The sequence below is a fragment of the Ciconia boyciana genome, chromosome 19 (assembly GCF_034638445.1).
Source record: "Ciconia boyciana chromosome 19, ASM3463844v1, whole genome shotgun sequence".
Taxonomy (NCBI): Eukaryota; Metazoa; Chordata; class Aves; order Ciconiiformes; family Ciconiidae; genus Ciconia; species Ciconia boyciana.
The window spans coordinates 6,815,313-6,838,811 of NC_132952.1; the positions used below are offsets into that span (position 1 = coordinate 6,815,313).

The 23,499-nt window shown below is 43.7% G+C and overlaps 1 protein-coding gene across 1 annotated transcript in view; it reads left to right on the top strand.

Moving 5' to 3' along the window:
• The first annotated feature begins 856 nt into the window (after positions 1-856).
• Positions 857-23,499, top strand: part of LOC140661476 (ATPase family AAA domain-containing protein 3-like) — a 30,851-nt gene continuing 8,208 nt past the window's right edge. The window contains exons 1-15 of the mRNA XM_072883612.1: positions 857-1,123; positions 1,589-1,665; positions 2,294-2,395; positions 3,967-4,026; positions 4,392-4,461; positions 5,994-6,159; positions 6,892-6,961; positions 10,930-11,085; positions 11,306-11,362; positions 12,283-12,408; positions 14,806-14,930; positions 17,273-17,324; positions 18,228-18,298; positions 21,889-22,056; positions 22,648-22,756. Of these exons, the coding sequence (XP_072739713.1) occupies positions 892-1,123; positions 1,589-1,665; positions 2,294-2,395; positions 3,967-4,026; positions 4,392-4,461; positions 5,994-6,159; positions 6,892-6,961; positions 10,930-11,085; positions 11,306-11,362; positions 12,283-12,408; positions 14,806-14,930; positions 17,273-17,324; positions 18,228-18,298; positions 21,889-22,056; positions 22,648-22,756 (1,641 nt within the window). The 5' untranslated portion in view covers positions 857-891. The remainder of the gene's footprint in view (positions 1,124-1,588; positions 1,666-2,293; positions 2,396-3,966; positions 4,027-4,391; positions 4,462-5,993; positions 6,160-6,891; positions 6,962-10,929; positions 11,086-11,305; positions 11,363-12,282; positions 12,409-14,805; positions 14,931-17,272; positions 17,325-18,227; positions 18,299-21,888; positions 22,057-22,647; positions 22,757-23,499) is intronic.

Below are 23,499 nucleotides of genomic sequence, written 5' to 3' on the forward strand. Positions count from 1 at the left end.
CGACCAACACCCCCAGGTCCTTTCCCGCCGGGGTCCTTTCCAGCCACTCTTCCCCAAGCCTGTAGCGTTGCATGGGGTTGTTGTGGCCCAAGTGCAGGACCCAGCACTGAGCCTTGTTAAACCTCACACAATTGACCTTGGCCCATCGATCCAACCGATTCCACCCGATACACAACTGGTCAGGTCGTACAAGGGGAGCGGGGAGACAGTGACGTGTGCTCCGAAAACAGCCTGCGGGTGCAGGTGTTGGGGTTTGGTTAGGGCGCATCTTTTTCCTTTGGTACTTAGCAGTACTGCAATCGAATCTTTATTAAAGATGCGATATATATTCTTTGACCCTAGATGGGAAATTAAAAATGTAAATTAGAAAACTGCAGGTAAAATATGAATAATTACATGGGTTTGCATGCGCAGTTTAGAGCTGTTCCTGGCTTTTACAGCTACTTTCCTTCCTCTTTCCCCTACTCCCCTTTCTAACCGCTGTCCTGCCGCCTTTCACCTTACAAGCTGCTTGATCGGGAGCAGATTCGCAAGTGCAATACACGCTGTGGATTCAGTTTTTTCCCCCCATTCCCCTTAGCAACGCCACCACACTCCCGTTGCTATGGCGGAACGCCTCCGCCCTAGTTTGTCCTTCTCCGCTCCCCGTCCCCAGCCCCAGCGGTCCCGCCCACTCGCCTACTCCGCAGCCAATCGAATTCCACTCGGTCGAGCCCGCCGCGTCGTTCCGTCAATCAGAAGACGCGTGACAGTGACAGAGGCGGGGCGTCCCGCGGGTGACGCACTTCGTGCGACCGCGCCCGGCCCAATGGGAGGCCGCCCCTGCCGCCGCCGCGCACGCGTGCGGGGAGCGGCGCGTCTTCCGCGTGCGCGCCTGCTGCCGGCGGCGTCATGTCGTGGCTCTTCGGGCTGAACCGCGGCGCGGCCCCGGCGGGCGGCGGGGACGCGGCCGCTCTCTCCCTCCCGCCGGCCGCGGGCGGCGGCGGCGGCGGGGGCGGCGGCGGCGGCGGCGCGGCGGGGGGCGGCGCCGGGGACCGCCAACCGCCCAAGGACAAATGGAGCAACTTCGACCCCACGGGCCTGGAGCGGGCGGCCAAGGCGGCGCGGGAGCTGGACGCGTCCCGTGCGTTGAGGGGCCGGGCTCGGGGCTGGGGCCGGGGCGGGGGTCGCGGCCGATAGTCGGTACCTCGCGTCCTGTCGGGTCCCGCCTTCTCGGAGCGGGTGCGCCCGCCGGGCCGGGCAGGGCCGGGGCAGCCTCGGGCTCTGGCAGCGCTCGCCCGGGGCCGCTGCTCCTTGCCAGGGCCCCGAGGTCGGCCCTCCGGGTCGTTGGCTTCCTCTGAGCGCCGCTTCCGGGGCCTGCGAAGGGAGAGGACGGTGGTGGAGCACCTCCTCAGCGGGGTGAACCTGCTGGCTGCAGGCGCGGGTGTGCCGAGAAGATTTCTGAGCGTCTGTCGGCAGGGAGGGTTGAACGTACGGAGCTGAGCGCTAGGCAGCCTCAGCGCCGGGTTGGATTGGAGAGGCTGAGCACTTTCTTCCTTGAGAAGAGACCTTTGGACTGTTGATAACCTCTTTCCACCATCGATTTCAGGCCATGCGAAAGATGCTCTTAGTCTTGCCCAGATGCAAGAGCAGACCTTGCAGCTGGAACAGCAAGCAAAACTCAAGGTATGTTGGAACTCGTCATGGGGTGTACAGCCAGCCCCCCTCAGGCAACTGCCAGGTTCGTGGGGGGCATAAGTCGAAGTCTCATTTTCTAGCAATCTGCAGAGGGTGCTAAGTTTGTCTTGTTGCTGTTCAGGTTCAGCAAATAATAGTTATTTGCCTTTAAAAAAAAAAAAAGTAATTCTGGAAGGTGAAGTACAAGCTGATTTGGCCTATTCTCGGACATATTTTATGGCTTTGTTTATAACTTGCATGTCCTGAGTGGTTTTGTAACCCCTAGAATATCGCCAGCTTTTTTAGGGAATGACAAGGGTTTTCTGCAGGGAACTCTAAAGTTGAGTGGAGAACAGACTTCTGTTTCTTTTATAAAGGAATTTGGGGATTGTTTGAGTGTTGGTTTGTTTGTTTGGGTTTTTTAAAATAAATTGTATTTAATCGTGAAATGGCTACTTATGAGATTTCTTACAATCATATTTTGTGATCGTATTTTAGCTTTCTTGTGTCATTGCTCAGCTTTGCAGGGTACCACTCTGATTACAGAGGGATTTCTTGGAATATAATTGTCACTAGCGTTTCTCTATGGGATGGCACGTTGAGCTCGTTTCTGATGCTTATCCCTGTATCTTAATAGGAGTACGAAGCTGCCATAGAACAACTGAAGAATGAGCAGATACGGGTACAAGCAGAAGAGAGACGAAAAACGCTCAGCGAAGAAACAAAACAGCATCAAGCAGTAAGGGAATGAGGGGGAAGCCAAGTGATGGGAGACCTTGTTTGCGTCCTCCTTTATGGAAAAAGCAACGATGGACGAATTACCCCTTTTGGGGAGCGTGGGAAAGGGGATTGCAGGCAGCCGTAGATGTGAGGCAGTTCACAGACTGAGCCCATCTTCTACCCTGGCTTTGTAATATTGGACTTGATTTGTAGTTATACGCAGCTTTGTCGTCTTGAACTTTTGTTACCAAATTCTTGAACGTCCAAAGGAACCGGTAGTAGCTGTTACTCTTGTTGTGTGCTCTTTGAAATTTTCTTAAAGGAGCTTTCAGGCAAGTGTTATTAAATGTTCTGAGATACACTTTTTTGTGTCTAACTGATGGTGTTAAAGCTGATGGTGTTAAAAGGTTGAAGACTACTGGCTTACCAAGTATACGTGTTAGCCTGGACTATGAGATGTCTCTTAAGTTATTTGGATTTCAGTCTTAAGTAGCCTGCAACCCTATTTCTTCCAAGTTTGATCTTTTAGACAGGAAAAAATAGCTTAAGAGGAGAAGTGATGCAAATCTGAGCATTACCAGAGGCTGTGTTGTGAGCAATGTTGGTGCTTTCTGGTATGTTTTAGCATGAGTTACTGAAGTGACAATAATGTGAAATCGGGGAAATGTAAGCTAGCTTTTATGCTAATAGCTTACCTATGGTGGCTTTTTACTTTGAGAGTGCAGGAAATTAGGGGATTGATTAATTCTAGTTGCTTATCTAGCTTGGGAAGATAGCTAAAACTGCTTATTTGGCACACGTTGCTTTTTATCCCATCAGAGTTTGGACTTTGAACGGGGCTGGCTCAGGAAGCAGGCTTCACAGGCATTTGCTCTGTTCATGAGTTAGCTTTTAAACTCTTGCAGTCCACAGGGCATCACTTAAGTCAAAGCAAACTTGATCATGGTTTACTTCTGAAGTGCCATACTTTACAGTTGCTAAGGAGATAACTTGCAAGCTGTTCTGCTGTGTATTTGGAATAGAGAATGATACCATCCCGTGTCCAGAGTCCCCGTTGCTGATGGATGTGGGCCCTCAGACCGCTTTCAGTTGAGTGTAGATGACATGGGTTTATTTGCCAGTTGCAGTGGAAAATCGATGAGAGAAATTAATGAGGAACGAGAAAATCAATTGGAAACAGAGCTTATCTGAGCTCATCAACAGGCAGCATATCTTGACAGTTCTATCGCTTGCAATCGCCAGTCCAGGTAATGTGTTTTAGAACATGAAAAACATGTTCCTTGGCCCAGAAAAGGAGACTTACTTTACTGGCAAAACCACTTGTTCTCTGTTTTTATATCTGTGATACCTTAAAACGAAGTCAGACTATATAGATTTCTCAGCATAGAGGGGTTTTTGGTGCTGGCTGAGGATGTTTGCCCCAAACTTTGCTCTGTTCGTATTCAAACCTGGGATTATTTTTTTATTTGTGTGGGGTTTTTTGTTTTGTTTTTTCCCCTGCATGTTCCAAACCTCATTGCCCTCAGGACTAGGTTCTCTCTTAAATGCCTAATCTTTATATTCTGAATACTCCTTTTTTTTTTTTTTAAGCGAGCTCAATACCAGGACAAATTGGCAAGGCAGCGCTATGATGAACAGATGCGACAGCAGGTATGATAGCTTCCTTCTGTAACCCAGCTGGGAACTGCGTAGTAGCTTTCTTAAGTCAAAGTGGTGATCTGGAACCGTGCCCTGTCATGCTGGCCAGATGGCCGATGCTAGGCACAGGTGCTTTCATCTGTACTATTTGCTTGGCATCAGTGCTGGCCAGGCAAATCGAAGGTCAGGAATTAGGACAAAGTGGCTAGGAGCGTGGGATTAACAGTCTGAATCTGGGAGATGGGGAGAGGAGTAATGCACTTCAACCTGAGCGCTAGCTTCTTGAAAACATTTGTAGTAGTTAAGTTTACACAAATACTTACTTGACCGAGTTCTTACAACTTTAACGCATCTTCTGCTGTCATCTCTGCCTGTAGCAACTTGCTAATGAAGAGAATCTGAGGAGGCAGGAAGAATCTGTACAGAAGCAGGAAGCCATGAGGCGTGGTAAGCTAGTAATTTTTCTTTGGCTAGTGACAGAGCGGGTGGGCAGATGAATTCTCTGTACTGATCTTTGACCCCTTGTCCATATTGGTTGATGCTCCATTAGTCATGTGTTAATGTCATATCGGCAAGTAACGGGTGAATCCCAGTAGTACTAGAACTACCAATTGCTTCCAAGATTAGTTTTAGAAGTGGCTGTACTCCTAAACGTCTGCCCTGTGGTACTTGGGTTTCCCAATGAACTGTCAGCATCTCCTGATATAGCAACTGAAATTCTGGTTTTATACTGGGACAATCTAAAATAGAACCAGTTTTGAGGAGGGAGGAGAAAATAGCTCCTGGGAGGAATGGTTGAATCTGTGTCACCTAGTCTCCATTCACCGTTTCCTGTAGAAAATAAAAGCTGAGTAGTGAAGTTTTAGTCTGAAGCTTGCGTTGTTTCTTTTCACTGTTGTGGAATTGCCAGAATCACTGGGTTTGCGGAACGCCAGTGGAACTCCACTAGGGCACAAGTCTTGGGAGTGTAAGGCAATTTGTGCATGACCAAATGGGATCAGAAGGCTGGTTTGCTCCGTACACAGATGTGGACTGCTATGTTGTCTGCTCCTTGCTGCCATCTAGTTTACTCTCAGTGTTTGTCAGTATCTTTGAGGGAACTGTTGTAGCAACCATAGGACAAAGCTCAATGGTGAAACCCTGTAGGAGAGGGTGATTTTACTCTTGTAGTATCCACCTACTCATAGGCACTAAGATATGAATGCCAAGGTAGCCTGTACAGCATTCAGGTATCAAGTAGCTGGGTGGTCCAGGCAGGATTTCTTGCAGCGATGCTGAAGATAGAGGGTGCTAGCTATGGAGTCCTCATCTCCAGGGTTGTTCTTAGGTTTCTCATTCATTCTCCATTCACATCAATCTTAATGTGTCTGTTGCAATTCTGTGTGTCTGAAGTAACAGAGCTTCCAAAATCCTGTTTGGGACAGCATTTTACAGGCAACTCCGTTTTGCTTCTCTTCCTGATGAGCAGTTCATGTTATACTGCGTGTAGTTACTTGCCCAGGGTAGTCCTTCATTGCCTGTAGCGTGTCACCCTTCCTCTCTAAACTGATGTTGATGAGCCGCAGCAGTGCCTAACACTGTGTTTTTTCCCCTCTCTGTTGCTTTATCCCTTATTGTCTAGCCTGTCTCTGACTAAAGTTTGCCCTGAGCAATTTTTCTGGTAATGAACTTCCAGAACAGAAGCATGATTATTGTCTTGCAGTGTGCCATCTGGAGAAGGCCACCTATTTGGTGTGTGATCCCTCTGAGCACAGAGGGGAAATTCCTTGTCTGTCTTCTGTAATATTGTACTGGTTGGCTGCCTTTTGGGGGAGGGTGGGAGGGAATTCAGATCTTGAAGTCTGCTGCTGTGGGACCACACAAAGCTGTTGTGAAGCCAGGATGAAGCAATGCACCTCTTTCACCTGCCTGCTACCTGGGATTAAGCCAGCCCAAAAGATTGTGCTCTTCTCTCCTTTTTTTTTTTTTGTTTTTTAAAGCTACTGTAGAGCGAGAGATGGAGCTGCGGCATAAGAATGAAATGCTGCGTGTTGAGGCAGAGGCAAGAGCCCGTGCCAAGGCTGAGCGGGAGAACGCAGACATCATTCGGGAGCAGATCCGCTTAAAAGCCGCTGAACATCGCCAAACCGTGTTAGAGTCCCTCAAGTATGTGCAAGCCAGAAGGGCATGGGTTGCCTTGCTGCTTCTGCAGATTTCTCCCATCATGTAGGAAACCTTGCTGTTTATTCCTGTAAGCTCTGAGGAATATCAAAAGTTAGTTTGTACACTCTTGTACTCTGAACAATAGGAGTTCTATTAAAGAGAACCCTCTCTTTCACTTGTCTTGCTACATTGTCATCTGAATGTGAACCAAAGAGACTATTTATAGACTTGTGAATTTTATACAGTTTTTCTAACAGGTTACTTCAAGCCTTAGTCGCTAAGATTGAGACTCAATTACGCTGAAAACTCTGAGTTCTTTCAGTTTCTGAACATATGCCATAAAGGTATAAAGCAGTCTATCTCCAAAGGGGTGGGCATTTAGATTTATAATTTGTTAATTTTAGGTCCTTTGTGATTTTGCATTAAAAAAGCTTTAGAATTAAATACCTTTTATTACAGTTCAGCACTAATAATGTATTAAAGAAAGAAATTGAGATAATATTAATGCCAAAGGCTTTTCTGGATTTAATCCCAGATCAGGTGTAGACATCAGATGATTATAAATATATTTGCCATGCTTGTTCATGTTTCAGTTCCCAGGTGAGGCCTCAGTTGGCTTTGATGGGTTCTGAAGAAGATCATTATAGAGTATAAAGTTGTCTTGTAAATTGTTGCAATTCAGTCTTTGGAATCCCTTTCTCTTCTCCTGCTTGCCTTGCTGTTTGCTTACCGTAGGACAGCTGGGATGCTCTTCGGGGAAGGATTCCGTGCTTTTGTAACAGACTGGGATAAAGTTACGGCCACGGTAAGATTGTGACATGTATCGATAACTTCCAGAAAAGTCTGTCTGTAAATGTGTGTTAAACTAACTCCTTGCTCTGATGTGTTTATAAACTGTAAGCCATGGCAGGAATTTGCTGCTCACTTAGTGCTCTCTGCAGTCCTCATGTAAGGAGGTACTGTGCTTCAGATTTTTATTCAAATTAATTCTCATCTTCTCTGTATAGATCATTTTTTTTCTTATTCGTCACAAAAGTTCTGGCTTTGATCAACAGCATATAATTGTCTTGTCTTTGGAGGCACCATCACCTTTACAAACATGTTTCCTGACAGTTTGCCAGCTATTACAAGTAATAGATGCAGATTCTGTGAAAAAAGTAGATGAGTGTTTTTCGCAGGTCAATCCCCCCCCGATTGTTCTAGAATTTGCTGTCTCGTGTGTAGGGGAGTAGGGGTTTTATCTAATAGCCAGTTAGAGATAACTGCAGATTTTTTCTTTGAGATCTTGAATGCAATTTTTGTGTTTGACTAGGCTCTGAGCTGACAAGTTTTCATTCAGCTTTTTAATGATTGATGTTCACTGTACTTTCACGATGCATGATCTATAAATGTTTATAGGTGAACAGAGCGTTATGAAATGTTTAACGCTGCTGTTACAGGACTACTTTGCCAGTGGTGGTTTTTGGGAACAAGGATCTAATCCCTGTTTCCCCCACCCCCAATGTCTTCTGTATGTTTGCAGTTAAACTACAAACTGGAAGTGTCTTTTTAGGAATATTAGGGAAAGTATATTGGAGATAGTTGATCTGGTGGACACAAAAGGGGTTTGTTCCCTCTAAACCAGTGGTCTCCAATTTTTTGATCACGTACCCCTTACAGTAAAAAATTTCTGAGAACACTCCCCCAGAAAATAGCAAGAGATGCATTGTGAAGGTTTGTTTTGTTTTTAAATTATAGTATTAAGGTACATGATTTTAAGGCCACAGAGAGAAATTATTCAATATTCCCCTTTTGCATGCATCCTGTCTGTGAGCTGCAATTTCTTCCCACCACGTCAGCTGCCAGGAACTTGCCTGCTCCTCTCATCCCAGGTGGATAGCAGACTGTCAGCTCTCTGATCAAGGAGTCTGAGGGTGCCATTTTCATAGACAGGAGCACTCCTAGTCTCTGGAACTTCAAGTCCTTGCAGGACGTGATCTAGAACTCGCTTTGCTGGTTATCTCACAACTTTATAACTAATTTTGATGTAGCCTAGAGAGCACTTAGAGAACTGTTACGTGTGCTAAATAAGGTGATTAAAAACTGGACCAACATCTCTTCACAGGACAAAAGAGCATGGCAGTGGCTTCTTACGGACATAAAGTTGTTTCTCAGTGTACTACTTACAACAAAACTTTACAGTGAAAATATATTTTTGGTAGCGTGGCTTGTTAAAATGGACATTTTGCTTTAAGTCAGTCACCACCATCTGCTCCACCCTCCGGTTTTATACACACAGGCTGGTACAAAAGACGCTTTGCCTGAGCGCACTGGGGAGAACAAGACGTGCTTTTAGTGCATCCTTTTGTAATCTGTAGGCTGTACCTGGAATGCCTGCAGTATTCAGAGCCTTTTGCAGATTAGTTCTTGGTGCTTTTAGCTGCATATTCTCTTGACCCAGATACCAGTTTCCTGCATTATGGTCATTTTTGCTTCTGACAAGCTCTTGTCTTGTGAATTTGGGACATTTAGCTTAAAAAAAAAAAAGTAAGTATATTGTTGGAAAGGAGATAACACAGCTGGAACTCATATTTTCTGTTGCTTTGAAAAATGACTATAAGGTAAGAATTAGCCAGTTATTTTAGGGTTCCTCTAAATTAGCCCTGGATTTTCAGCTCTTCCTGCCTACTGTAAGGGCTGCTCTTTTCCTACCTCTTCTCATCCAAGCAGAACCCCAAAGGTTCTGCTCAAAGTTGTTGGAGTTTGTTGTGTTTTTTTTAGTGGAATTCACTTTGTTTATCAGTCAGAGATTCATTCCTTTGCTAGATACTTCATGATAAACAGACAGGCACTGTAATCAGACTCATTTGTGGAATTGGCATAGTAATTGGGTGGTTCTGTGGATGTGAGAGTCAAGTCATTTTCCTGTTTTGATGCACAGCCGTCAGTCTTAAAGCTGTATTTCTCTGTATCTTGTAACATGAAGGTCAGTGAAGTCCAGAAGTCTGAAATACTTACCTCTGCCTGTATGGATCTGAGGTATCAACCTGTAACTTTGCGTAGTACTGGATGTTGCGAAAGCAGATGGTTTAAGAGTGCATGAAACCATTTGTCATGGTACCATTTGTCATCGTGCCTTGTTTTTAGAGGGAGGCTGCTAAAAAGGTGGAGTCTCTTGTGTTCTGAAGTCCCTGTAAACTGAGATGAATCAGGTGTGGAGGTCGTTGTCATCTTTGCATCTTGGAACTCGCAGTTCTGAACCGTTCATGTTTCCATCCAAAGCAAAGGTGATGTCACACATTTAAGCGGAGTGAAACTGAACAGATGGTGTCTCATGGTTTATTGAACAATGCCATCCTTGTTGTCCTTGAGGCTTTTGACCTTGTTCTGGAGTTGTGGTAAAAGTCTGCTTGCTTTAAAAGCAATTGCTGCAGCGTGCTCTTTTGTCTATCTGGGCTTGCTCTGATAGGAATTATTGGCATCTAGCTGTAAGCTGAACACAACTGATTACTTGTACTCGGAACTGTGTGGAACAGTTGGCCTCTTCCCAGACACCTCTCAGTTTAAAAGTAATGCCCATTCTTCCCTTGTATTTTCAGGTGAATAGGACTTTTGGTAAATCCACTGACTCGCTTGCATATGTACACACAGATGGAACTGGAGGCTTATGTTTGTGCACCTTAAAGTTGTATAAAAGTTTTAGAAAAGTTACCAGTGCTATCAGTCTCTCAGAATTAAGGAAACAGTCCTATACATGATAAGGATTTCTATAAAGTCTTGCTTTCAAATCCTGTCCTGAAATGTTATTCTTGGCAACCTCCTGGAGTGTCTTTAGCATTGTCAGCACAGCTCCTTGTCTATTCTGACAGCTAGCTATGGTGGAAAAAGCTGCCTGCAGGGCTCTTGGTTTAATATGAGCCAAGGTAGCGCTGAACCGAGCAGCAGCCATAAACCACAGCGAAGTCTGGAGTCTTTCTGCTTCACTGGCAAATTGATGGGAATGTCTCATGTTCTGGGGTTTCTGAAAGAACAGTCTCTAATGCAGTGATGGTAATTCCCGGGGTGCTTTTGGCTTTGAAGCTCCTCTTGAGTACCTGTTTTCCTGTTGTGTTGGGTCTGGCATGACTGTTCACCTTTGGCAGGTGTACCCTGGCTAGTCCTTTTTGTTCCTCACTGTGTACTGCCTTGGTGGCAGCCACAATTCAGATGTTTGCCTTGGCATCTTTAATTCGGCATACGTTTTCTTGTATGGTGAGGGGTAGTCTGGCAGGCAGCACCTGGTTGATGTGGGCTTATTTTTAACTGCCTGCACAGAATACCTGGAAAAAAAAAAACAAACCAAACCACACCACTTTCCCAATGTGCTTTTGTTCATAACACCGGAAGCTAAAGCTTCAGCGTTATGGGAGATACTGTTTTCTCATAGGAGGCTTATACCTCCAGTTTGTAGCAAAGCCTGATGGCTATTTGTCTTAATACATATTCTACTTAGCTAAAAGTCTGAAAAGCCACACAAATTTTGAGCAGGGAGTACGTACTTCTGGATGCATGACTATATACGTTACTTGTGCTTCCTCTGCCTTTCACACTGCAAGATGCAAGAGCACTAAATGCTCTATGACTAGGGAGCGTGAGACCTTAACTGTCTGAACAGGGATAAAACATCTTACCAAAAATAAACCCCTGTTGGTCAGCATTTGTCCCGAATCTTAATTCCCCACCACAGGGCATGCTACACACAATAGTGTTGCCTTGCCAAGTGTTTTTCCTAGTCCTTCCCCCTTTTCTTTGCAGGTGGCAGGCCTAACCCTGCTGGCAGTGGGTGTTTACTCTGCCAAGAATGCCACGGCAGTAGCAGGGCGATACATAGAAGCACGTTTGGGCAAACCTTCCCTGGTGAGAGAAACCTCACGTATTACTGTGCTGGAGGCACTGAAGCATCCTATCAAGGTAAAGTTTAGCTTTGTTTTTGTATTGTGCTCAGCCATGAGGATGCAAAACGAGTTTTGCAGGCAGGGAGCTGTCAATGGGTCTGTGAATAAACGTACCAGTAGAGATAACCAGTAGGTGGGCTGAGCTCGTTGTCATTTCATGTGACCTTTTTGTCCAGGTGAGTTGACAAAACTGTGGTTGATTTCTACGTATCGGTAATTGAATTTGTCCTCTGTAGGTTGGTAAGCGTCTTGCCAGCAAGGCTCAGGATGCTCTTGAAGGAGTTGTTCTCAGTGTAAGTACTCTATTTTGCTATCTTGGTCTGTGAAGGATGACTTTGGAATCTAAATAAGAGCGGCTGTTTCCTTAGACTCACTTCAAAAACTGTAATTCCAGTAATTCTGGAGACATAGCACCCTTGGAGCACTGAGACTGTAAATAAGCTCCTGTGTTCAGTGTGACACGCGTTAAGCACTTTGTTAACCTTTTTTCCTCTGTGTAAAGCAGTTGGAAGTCTTAGTTCAGTCCTTACACTGCTGCAGTCTTTCCCTGTAGTCAGCATGTTAATATACAGAGTTCCACTTGTCTCGCCTAATCTGTTAAGGATTACTGAACCTAGATCTGCTTGTAGGCCAAAAACTGAAGAAGTGTATGCGTTTACCCATCGTGTGAATGGTTCTTAACTTGCTAATTAGAGCTGCTTCTGTATATTTGCTTCTGAATTTGATTCCTGGATATCAGGCAAATTTAAGTGCTTCTTGAAGCTGCTGAGAGAAAATGCTCCTGCAGGAATAGCTTTCTCCCAGTATCTCAACAAATGCAGTAATAAGTATGAACATGAATGTTAATGACTTACATGAAAGAATTAATACTGCAAAGAGTTGCTTATGTTTTGACATATCCTTCCCAGGGCATCCAATAGGAAGTGAATAGTTAGGCGTTATCAGTTTGTATAGTAGTTACCGCACTGCTTCCTGCACTGCTGCTTTTTCTTATAAAAGAATTGTAGCCAAGTGGACGGAACTTTAAATTGAGCAAATCCTGACATAGAAGGGGAAATGACCCTGGTCTGAAGTAATAAGCAGCTGAAGTTAAGGCTCAAAAGCTTGAGACGGTAGGCGTGCTGCCTACTTCTTGCTGGTACTGATCTGTGAAGCTGATAGATGCAGGTCTCTTGGTACTTTCTGTTCCTTAAGTTTAACCCTTTTCTTGCAGCCACAGTTAGAAGCACGTGTGAGAGACATTGCCATAGCAACAAGAAATACAAAAAAGAACAAAAGCCTATACAGGAATATTCTTATGTACGGTCCCCCTGGCACTGGAAAGACACTCTTTGCCAAGGTAAAACCCTGCCAAGATTCTGGCAACCTGCATGTTGCGCGGTGCTCTGAAAACTTCGGGGTCTAAGCACCCTTGCTAGTCTGAAATCTATGGCTGTAGTATTGCATAAACATTGCGTTCTTGCGTCTCTGGGAAGGGAGGAAAAGGCATCCAGGCTGCTTCAACTCTAAATTAGTACAGTCATTTGGATTCTAGTGCTAAGCCTAGGCAGAAGAGCCCTTCCGTCTGGAAAAGGCACTTGGCAACTGTGACTTGTGAAATCGCAACACCAGCCTGCTGTCTCACTTCCACCTCTGTTAATTTTATGCACTTGTCTAGATAGGGTCTTTCCTGCTGCTGCTTACTAATCCCAGAGCAGAGAAGAGTTAGGTATGGCTTCACTGTGCATACGTGCTACCAGGATGGTTTTTGCATGGATTTGAGTCAGGATTTGATTTTTGACTTGCTCTTCAGTGCTTGTCCACTAGATCTGAGGTTTCATAGACTTGTTCAGCAGTGGCAGATTTGATGTGCTGATGCAAGTTAAATTTTTTTTCTCTATCAATACATTAAACCCATATCCCAATAGTGTTTTTGCTGCCTGCTCTGACAGTATGCCACCTAGTTTGGATTTCTAAAGCCAGTAGAGAGGGACAGGTCTAGGAAATGGCAACAGCAGCATAAGGAGGAGAAGGGAGAAGTGTAAGAGCTGAGAGAAGTGATTGGCAGTGGAAGAAGTTGTTTATTAAACAGTCAAGAAGTTATTTCTTGACACTTTTCCTCAATAGCATAGGAACTCCAAGGGGATGTGGTGGTAGCTGTAAAAGATTGGAGTGGGCCAGAAGGAAGATGGATGTAAGGGTGAGGAAAGGGCTGAGCACATCAGACCCGTATGCTCTAGAGAGGAAAGAATACTACGCTGGGAAGCTGACTGTTTTCTGAGCTGTGACTTTTGCACTTGGGTTAATGTCAGTGACAATACAGATTGCTATTATTGCTGTTCCAAAAAGGCAACATGTCATAGTGTGGCGGCCTTCTCTGACTCCTGCAGGGCAAAGACATAGATGGGTCTGTGGTGGTAAGTAGTAATGCTGTATGACAGGATTCTTGAGACAGATGTAAACACACTTGGATGCAACTGTCAAAGCTTCCAGCTTTGTTGGACTGATAGAAAACACTAAACACTAGTAGCAGGAACTGGGTGGTTTTAATGGGCAGAGCAAAGCTTTTTTCCAGCCTCCTGCTGCACAGCCGATAATTGGTTGGATTCAGCTAAGCATGCTTTGCTGGGGCTGTTGCTGATCTACTTGGGTTGACTTGTTCATTTTAACCTTCAGATGACTTTCCTTTACTTGGCAGAACTGGATAGCCAGGTCTGGGACAGCTAATGGTATGTTAAGTCAGCCTGCTGTCTGTCACCGTGGCAGCGCTCAGTTGGTGGCTGCTCTGTGAACTGCTTTCGGAAATGGAGGAGAGAGATCTTCCCGTTTATTGACTTCAAATCCTAGCAGAGCTTGTTCTTTCAGATACAGGCATTTGGGGGCTAATTCGCCAGTGAGGTGGAGAGCAGGTTTAAGCTGGGAGCTTAATTACAATGTTACGTAGCTCTTGGTAGACCTGTTTGGGCTGAAGTAGAGGGAGGCTTTGCCAAGGCTGTAATTCTGCCCTGCAGTGATGTGACAGCCTAAGCAAACTTTGGTCAGTGCAATCTATAGGCTCTTCTGATGTGCTTGGTTAATGTTGGCTACATCCTCTCAAACTTGCTTTATGGATAGACTTGCATTTTCTGTCCTAGCAAAAAATCAGTGTGTGGTTTGTTTTTTTTTTTTTACCTGCAGGCTTAAGGGAGGTATTTCTAGCATGCCCTTGGAGCTTCATCAAAACCCTTCACATAGTAGCCACCAGACCAATGAGTTGTGGCAGGCTTTAAGACACAAAGGGAAAATTCTGTTATTTTGTCTGAATACTCATTGGGTTTACTGACCATTTAATTCCAGGCTTTTAAATTTTTTAAATGAATAAAATTTTGAGTTGTATTAGTTAAGCATCTAGTAGAGAATAGAATCCTGTTCTGCTGCGCAGAGGAAGGAAGTTATAAACTAGACCATGAAGAGAACAGTGGAAGAAATAAACAATACACAAGTGTATTTGGAAGTCTAAGCACTCTCAGCAGTGCCTTCTGGCATTAAAATTTCGTGCATTGCCGTAAGACTAATCTTCCATCTTTTTGTTCCTATTCAGAGCAATGCTAAAAGCTGCCCCTAAGTGACCACAGAAGTGTTCTCTTCGCTAAGAGCATACGTACCCTCTGCAAATAAGCGTGCTGATAGGACTAAACTACTTTTATTTCCCTCCTCATCTTCCATGGACTTGCAGTGAAAGAGAGCGCTTAACTCGCTGTTTTTTGTTTCCTTCCAGAAATTAGCTATGCACTCGGGCATGGATTATGCCATCATGACTGGTGGCGATGTTGCCCCCATGGGGCGGGAAGGAGTTACTGCCATGCATAAACTCTTTGACTGGGCAAACACCAGTAGGAGAGGGTAAGTAGAGGTTCCTCTGAATCCTGAATTTGGTTTCTTGCTCAGAGAAACTCACTGCAACGACGTAGTTCAGACCCCTAATCTCTGTTGTTATTGAATGATACTCTTGCACAGATGAGGTAACACTGACCAGGCATAACATCTCCTACAGTTTTCCTAGAATGGGTGAATTCTTGCTGCTTTGTAATATTTAAAAGGCTGAAAGCTTTTGCTCTTCTCCCTCAAACCCTTCTTGTTTACTTCAGGTTTTCCAGATCAGTCATAGCTTGACTCTCTGCTGATCTCACCAGGCAGACGGAGAGATATTGCCCACTTAAGGCTGGGACACATGCCTTCAGAGTGATTTAGTTTTCTGACAGTAGTTAGAAGACTTAGCACACATGGAGGTGTAACCAGGTGTTTACACTCTCTGGATATTATGTTCCCTGTTGCAATTGCTTAGATTTTAGACTCTGACAGTCTTTGGATCCGGCGGCTTCTTTACTTTTGGGTCTCAAGCAGTAGCAGTGAATTATAAGAAATAAAAGAGGATAAGGGGGAGACAGATGCTAAAGGCATTGACGTTAGGTGTAAAAGTCACAAGCTGCTGTGCTTTTTCAGTCACCTTTAAAAGCAAACTTATCTGCAGAAAAGCATTCATGTTGAGGCTAAATCATGACTCCCTGATTTTGTAAGAGTGTGTAGTTAATTTGTTCATACTAGTGTAAATGGATTTTTGCAGTCCAGAGGTAGCTAAAGTCCAGCCAGGATATTAAAACTCAATAGGGAACTTGCAGTGGGTGTGAGTTTGGGTTTTTTATGCTGTTTTGATTGCAGGTCTTCTGTACATGTGGCTAACTGGTGATTTACCTGTTCTCTGATTGCTTTAGGTGGACATGATCTTGCAGTTTCTGTGTTAATCCTTGCCACATTCATTATCTACATGTTTCTATTTCCCCTTTAAAAAAACCCAAAAACCTGCAGAGTAAATGTCCTAAGGGTTTAAACTCTTCAAGCTTCTCCTACCCCGAGGATAGAAGGAAAAGTGTAAGAATTTAAGTGAGCTTAGAAAAAGAAGTTGGAAGAGATATGAGGATACTCAACAGGATGAAGACTGCTGGATGCTTCCCCTAAAGAATTGTCTTTCACAGCACTGCCTGGGTCTGAGTTTATTCTCTGTCCTGATAAAAACTGTGCATTTGAACTTCATACAGTCCAGATAGCCATCTTATGAACGTTGTGATCAAAGATTGCATGTGTCCATATACATCAATATTCTAAGCTCCAGTAATGTTCAAGTATTTAAGCAGATTTTATTCTGGGTATCCAACAATGTTAGCAGTTAGTACTGTGTTGCCTTTATTAGCTGAAAGCAGTGGTGATAGAAGACGCTTCTTTGCGGAGACTGTAGCTGAGAATATTTTCAGAAAAACTGGAGTTGAGTAAAAGATGTTAATAGGCCCTGAAATCCCTTGAAAGCTGGTTTTGAAGCTAGGCAAGGAGGTAATAGAAGCTGTGACAGCTTTATGAGCAACTTGGTTCTGTTATTGATAAACATCTTTATACACTTTGTGTCTTGGGAAGAGCACTACCCTTGGGTTATAAGTGAACGTATTTTTGTGAATTATTCATTGACTTTATTAATTCACTTCTCCACAGGTAGTAAAACCATTATATTATTGATAGTGTGGTTTGGAAAGGAAAAACCCAACAAAATAACAAAGCAAGTTGCAGGGGAGGACTCTTTTTTTCACGTTTTCAGGATGGTATAAGGAAGAAAAATGGCAAGAAGATGCCATTGTCACCAAGATTTCTTATGTGCTTGTGTACCTGTCTTGTACCCTTGCACACATTTCTCTAAATAGGAGGGAATGCTAAAATAAGCACTCTCTCAAATACTTGGGGAGCCACGTCTAAATTTCAGAGATCTGTTCCAACTTGGCAGTAACATACCAGCACTGCTAGATACAAGCCTATTGCCAAACCATGCCCATGAAAACTCCCATCTATATTTAAAAAGCTGGAGGAGGTTAAGGTTGTGTGCCCTAGAATTGCTTCTGTTCAGTCTGCTTCTGAACAGCAGGAAACAAAACTCCGGAGGCCTGGAGTCAGATTTATGGCCTAAGGTGTCTAAAGCTACTGCCTCTTTCTTAACTGTTGGGACGGGGCCAGTGTATGCAATGGAAATGTTGCCATAGCTTAGCTGAGAAACGTTGCCTTGAGAAATGAATTTGCTCGTGTAATCCTTTGGGCTTACAGCTGGTCACACTTAGGGGTGCCTGGTAGTGGGACAGGAGAATCCTTGAGCCATTTGAGCCTCACTTACCTGTCTTCTATTACTGTGTAGTGCTTTCCTTTTACAGCCTCTTGCTATTTGTGGATGAAGCGGATGCATTTCTGCGGAAGAGGGCAACAGTAAGTGCTTTCTCTATGTCTGTTACCTGTGTATGCTGCAGAGTTAGTCAGCCAACAGCTTTCTTGTTTAACCTGAATAGCTAGCTTCAACAGGCAAAAGATTAAAACTGGCAGTTGCCTTACTACTCACCTAATTAAGTGACGCAGAGACAAGAAATTAGTGTCTTGCAGCTGAATGGAATGAGCATCTTAAGACTGACTTGAGAATTTCTCCCTGCAGAAGATGGGTGACATCATCTTTTTGGAGGTTTTGCAGGTGACTGGGCAGTAGGAAAGACAGAGGCATAACAGGAGAAGATTGTTCACGCTGCAGAGTTGGTACCCTGCAGGGTTTGGGTTTTGTCCCAAAAGCTATTTATCTTGGGAGGTTTTCATAACAGAGCTGCTTTTTGCGACATTAACAAAGCTACACTAGCATCTTCCCCTGTAAAAATGATTTATGTTTTCAAAGTAAGTCACCATATTGTACGCTGAATCTGGACCTGCTACTTGAACCCCAATGGTCTATTTAAAGAGCTATCCCTAGAAGATTATTTTGAATGTGTAAGTGAATTCTTTGCTGTGGCTTATTTTCCTGTAAGTATCTTATTGGACTTCCCGGTTAAAATAGTATTCAGCAGGGAAAGCCACCTGGGCCAATGGTTAGAGCCTTGGGTTTGAAATCAAGAGAATCACTGAATAACTGTGGGTAAATAATCTCTCTGCTGGAAGCTTTAATTCCTAACCTTTTTCCTGGGTATATAAATTGATCCTTTTTTTTCAAGGTATTACAGTGCTTTGGATTCTACTGTAATGCAAATGCTTGACAATAACAGAACTCACTTTGTCAGTAATGCTGCTTAAAGCTGGGACCTGCCTTAGGTCCCCAGGCAGTTGATCTTCCTTTGGATTTCATCTTTGCAGGAGAAAATCAGTGAAGATCTCAGAGCAACTTTAAATGCATTCCTGCACAGAACAGGGCAGCACAGCAACAAGTAAGTATCCAGTTTCAGCCCTTACATCAGTTGATACTTCCCTGAATTGAGGAAAGTCTGTAAAGAGTCTGCGGCGTGCAAATGAAAGTTGGAAACGTATGATCTGTGCTACTAAGGACTTGAAAAAATCTGCACAGAATATCCCCATTTCAGCTTATATACTGAATGTAGCTTGCTCCTCCTTTATCTTTTCCTGGGACCTGGAAATCAGAACTCAGAAGGGCTATACGCAGGGTAGAGATCAGTGCTTGTAAAAAGGGCGTTTGTTTGGCCCACGTTACCAGATGTGCAAAAGGGATCTTGAGCTGCTTTTCAGGACAACGATTCCCCTGCATATGGTACGTAGTGGTGAGCAGTTCCCTTTCATATGTCATCCATACTGTGTGTGGCTCCCTTCCAGCACTCTAGGGAAATTCTTTCCCGAAACAGGGGTGGTATTTGAACATCTCGATTGTCTTAATGAGTACATTCTCTTTCTTGATCAGTTACTGTTGTTTAAACGAGGACAGTATTGGGCCCATGAATATCAATATCACAAAAGAGAATGCAGGGTTGATACTGGCTGGATGTTTCATAATCTTTTCAAAAATGCTTCAGCTTGTGTGTGTTTGAGCTGCTGTTCCTCTCCAGTGCTTTGGTGGCTTCTTTCCACGCTGTGCATGTGTGTGTGGTGGGGATGGGTTTGAGACTGAGGCAAATGAGTTTAAATCTGACCCCCGTTCTTTTGCATGAGCTGTCTGCTCAGTATGTCTGTGTGCAACGTTGCATATAAATGTAGGAATCCCAGAGCTGTTTCCTTCATGGCTGCTAATAGATTTGCTAAACGCAGACGATTGCAGGGCTGACTCGACAGATGTATGCATGTGTGTGAGTTTCATTGCCAATCCATCCATGCTCCCTTTGTCACATTAATGTTAAGTTCCTGCAGAGCACTGCTTAGTTTAACAAGAGCCATTTCCTGGCTATCATAATAGAGAGAGATGACCTTGCCTTGACCTCTTTCAAATAATCTTTGATTTGATTTTTTGTGTGTGTGTGAACTTTACTTAGTTGTTAAACTTGTTTTACAAAAAAAATTGGGCTTACAAAAAAATTGAGCCAACGAGAAAAGTTGTCTCTGTATGTGGGAAGGTGAGTTTCTCGGGGTTGAACTGCTCCCTTAGTAAGGCTGTAGTGAAACACCTTTTATAGTAACCTCATGACATTGAAATGAATATTCTAGAAGGTCATTGTTTCAGGGCAACAGCAGGACATTTTCTGTCCTTGGGGTCTCTCTTGAACTTGTTAAAACCAATGCAGCTCTAACTGGTAGTTGCTTGTACGTAGCTTCTCTGTACCCATCTCTGTCACAGTGAGGTGCCTTGGAAGGTGTGCCTTTCCAAAAGGAGCAGATTGCTAGAAAGCAAGGAGTTGAGCCTGCAAGAACCTTGCAAGGTCCTTGGTTTTCTCTTTGGGAGGATAGCGAGTCTCTTCTGAAATGATACATAGAATTGCTCTATAAATGCTGAGTTGAGTGTAATTATTATTAAATGATGTTGTATTTGCTGTTTGCGAGAATAAATATAATAAATATATATTGGCAAAATACATATGTTCTGCAGGACCCAGAGCAAATGGTGCTTAAGATAGAAATACAGTTTTCCAAGGTGAAAACTGTAGATATCCTGAGCTCCTGGGTGATCTCTAGAAATGTCTTTTGCCCTGTACCTGCAAAGATGATAAAGATGTTTAGCTGGAACTGCAGAACTTTAAGAATAATAGCATGTATGTTTTAGCTTTAGATAGCTCCCCCTTTTTCTAGGGAATAGTCCTTTTCAGACTTGTAATGTCTAATTGCTGTGAATCCAGCAAAGTTATGTTTTTGACCAGATTTATAACGGCACTGCAAGCCAGTGACTGGCAGGGGGTGGTAAGGGGATGGTTCTTTCTCCTGGTGTTAAATTGCCTTAGCAGAGCTCTGGGCATGCTTGTTTGGTGCTGGTGGGTGCTATGCCTCCACTCAAAACAGCTGTCATTTTGTCAGGTGTTGAATTCAACCCTAATTTAAACTGTGAGCCATTCTAGGAGACTGAACGTGCCCTTGTGATTCATGCGCTGCTTTTTACTTCTGAACAGCCTTATTGCTGCTTTGGGCAATAAGGACTTCTGTATCCGTGATTGGGAGTTCACTTGAGTAAGTCTAATAGTGCATGTAAATCTAGCTGTTTTGGTGAGACCCTGAGGAGTACTGTTACTTTACCAGTGAATTGTCACCAACATAACTAAGTACTTAGTATTGTGAATTGTTGGCCTAAACTTGCCAAAGAACTTTCTGCATCTTCTTGCTGGATAGCTGACTGTGCCTGCATCTCTTGCTCTTGCTCTCTATGGTATCATTTTCACAATAGAAAGGAGCAAGGCCTGAATATGAGGTTGCATGTCAGTCCTTTATCCAGGCTGTGTTTCTGCAGGGGTTTGGGGGAAGTCCTTGTTGGTAGAAAAGGAACAGTTTCATGCCTGTGTGGCTCTTGGATTGGCAAAGTTATCTTCAGAAATGACAGCAAAGAACACAGCCCCCCTGTGGACTAGGATTTAAATAGACTGTGAGAATGTCAATATTCCAATAGCTGTGGTTAAAAGCCCGTTTCAAATTATAATGCTCTATTAAGCTGCCTACATCAATTAAAGCATTAAAGTAGAATTGGCATGGGGAAGAAGCATCATTACAAAGCAGAAGAAAGGGCTTCTGGCATCAAAATGCAGCAGGAGAGAGCAGGACCTGGAAGCTGGCACATCTGTACCATGGAGCAAAGCTTGGTAAAACAAACGACCTTTGTTTTATGATACCCATTGTGAATGCCTCTCTTTCTGCACACGTTAGACTTGGTAGCAGGAATATGGTGTCAGACTTGCTTGAAGGAAACAAGTCAACTTTTACCACCTGCTGAAGAATGAGCTCCCCATACACAGACCCAGCAGTGGTACACTCCCCTTATTCTTAGGCCAGGATGAGTCCATTCAATGCTCTGCAGCTTGTTGGGCTGGCTGAGGTTTCGGTAGTGCTGTTGGCTTTCAGTTTGGCAGCCGTTCATACCTTCAGAGCAGGACTAAGACAGCCCCTCATGATTCTAGAGTGCTGTGCAGTTAGCAGCTTGAAGTCAGTTCCCCAAACTGGGATTTAAACTGGATATGTATGTGCCAGAGAACACCTCTCCATGTTGTCCAGCCTTGTTCCAAGGTTTCAGACTTAGAGGTCTCTGGGAGGCTGTACTCTTGCTAAATGTTTATGATATTCCTAACTTGAGGGAGATTGTGGGTAAAGTGATAAATTAGGCTTGTATGGCAAGGACAGACTGGGGAAGGCTGATATTGAAAGGCTAAGTACCGAGTTAAACGCATTTCAGTTCTAAATAGCTTAAATTGCACTGCATTTTAGTATGTTGCTTGAGACGCTGTTACAAAGCTGTTTCTAAAGAATCTTCAGACACGTCAGGTGATGAAATGTCTTTGATACTGGCCATGGCAGTTCCCAATGCTCAGACTGGTTCATTGATTTTTATTTTTATTTTTATGGGTTTTTCAGTCTTTCCTCTCTTGTTTCGTACTTCCAGGTTTATGCTTGTTTTAGCAAGCAACCAGCCTGAGCAATTTGATTGGGCTATCAATGACCGAATAGATGAAATGGTGAACTTTGATCTGCCCCAGCTAGAAGAACGGGAGCGGCTTGTGAGAATGTATTTTGATAGGCATGTCTTGAAGCCAGCCACAGAGGGTAAACAGTGAGTATCCCTGCAGAACTCTCCCACCCTACAGGATTCTCTTTCTTTTATTGTTTTTCTTCATTTCCTTTTCTGTGTATTCTATCCCACTATCTATAAACCCACTTTAAACCAGTAGTACAGATAAGAGTTGGAGAGATGCCTCTTGCTATCCTGTTACAGGATGAGATGCCATCCTGTAATATTATGGTTTGTTGTGCCCTTAAAATTTAGGAGACCAGTTACTGCACTGGAGGCAATAATGCAAGTAGGAATGCTGTTGGAACTCCTCATATCCAAGCACTTGTCTCCTGCTTGGCTTAACAGAGACAAATCAGACCAAGTGACTCATTTCCTTGTGTGCTGGCCATTCTTGCACTTTTTTGGTCTTAATCCAGGTACGCATGTTTCTTTGTGCCACAAAATTTGGCTTTCTGGGCCCAGGAGAACAACTTCTGTACTCAGGCTGGATCTTTCTATACAGATTGATCCAATCTGATCTTTGATTTCATTGTAAGTGTTGCTCTTTACAAAGCCTACCTCTGACTCCCTCACCCTCCTGTCCTGTCATGTGGCTACATGTGAACTAATTCTTGTTCTTCTGCTTTTTAGACGTTTGAAGCTGGCCCAGTTTGACTATGGGAAAAAGTGCTCGGAGATTGCCAGGTTGACAGAGGGCATGTCTGGCCGAGAGATCTCTCAGCTTGCTGTGGCATGGCAGGTAAGTAGGGCTTTTATCACTGGGGTTCTTGGTTTGTTTTCCCTTTCTGGAAGGTTTGAGTGTTTGATGTTGGAGTCTCAGATCTTGTCTCGCTGTGGAAGTTTCATTATGTCCATACGGTAGTACTAGAATGCTGCTAGCTCTGGGTGGGTGTCAGAATATGAGCATAATTCCTCATCTCATAAATAGGAACAGTTTTTATAATCACGAATGAGAAATCTCTTACTGAATTTAAGTAAAGCAAGTGAGTTAGGAATGGGTTTGGGCAAATCGTGTTGGCCATCGCTCATGTTCCAGCTCAAGAAGCTCAGCAGAAGAGATGCCTAATATTGTTGCCCATAGGTATGACAGCATTAGGACACTAAAACATCCTTCTGCCCTACTTGGTTCTAAACACATTTTTAGTGCAGCTTGAGTAATTGAAGGAACAAAACTGACTGGAAAATGGAGCTGAAAAGACTAAGTGCTTCTACATGCATGGTACCTATACAGAAATAAGAAATGCAGTCACTTTGCAAATGTTCACATGCTCAACAGCCTTAAGCGCTTTTTTTAATAGGGCTTTCACCTTGTTTTGTCCCAGCTGCCAGTTTCTTACTGGGTTGTGTATTTGTATAAACTAACCTAGTAATATCAATTTAAGGAATATGCTTCAAATTGTATGTCATGTAACTTACTAATGTCAGCTTCCTTTCAGGTATTGTAAAAAACAAACAAACAACTTTGTTTTTAATTTAGTTTAG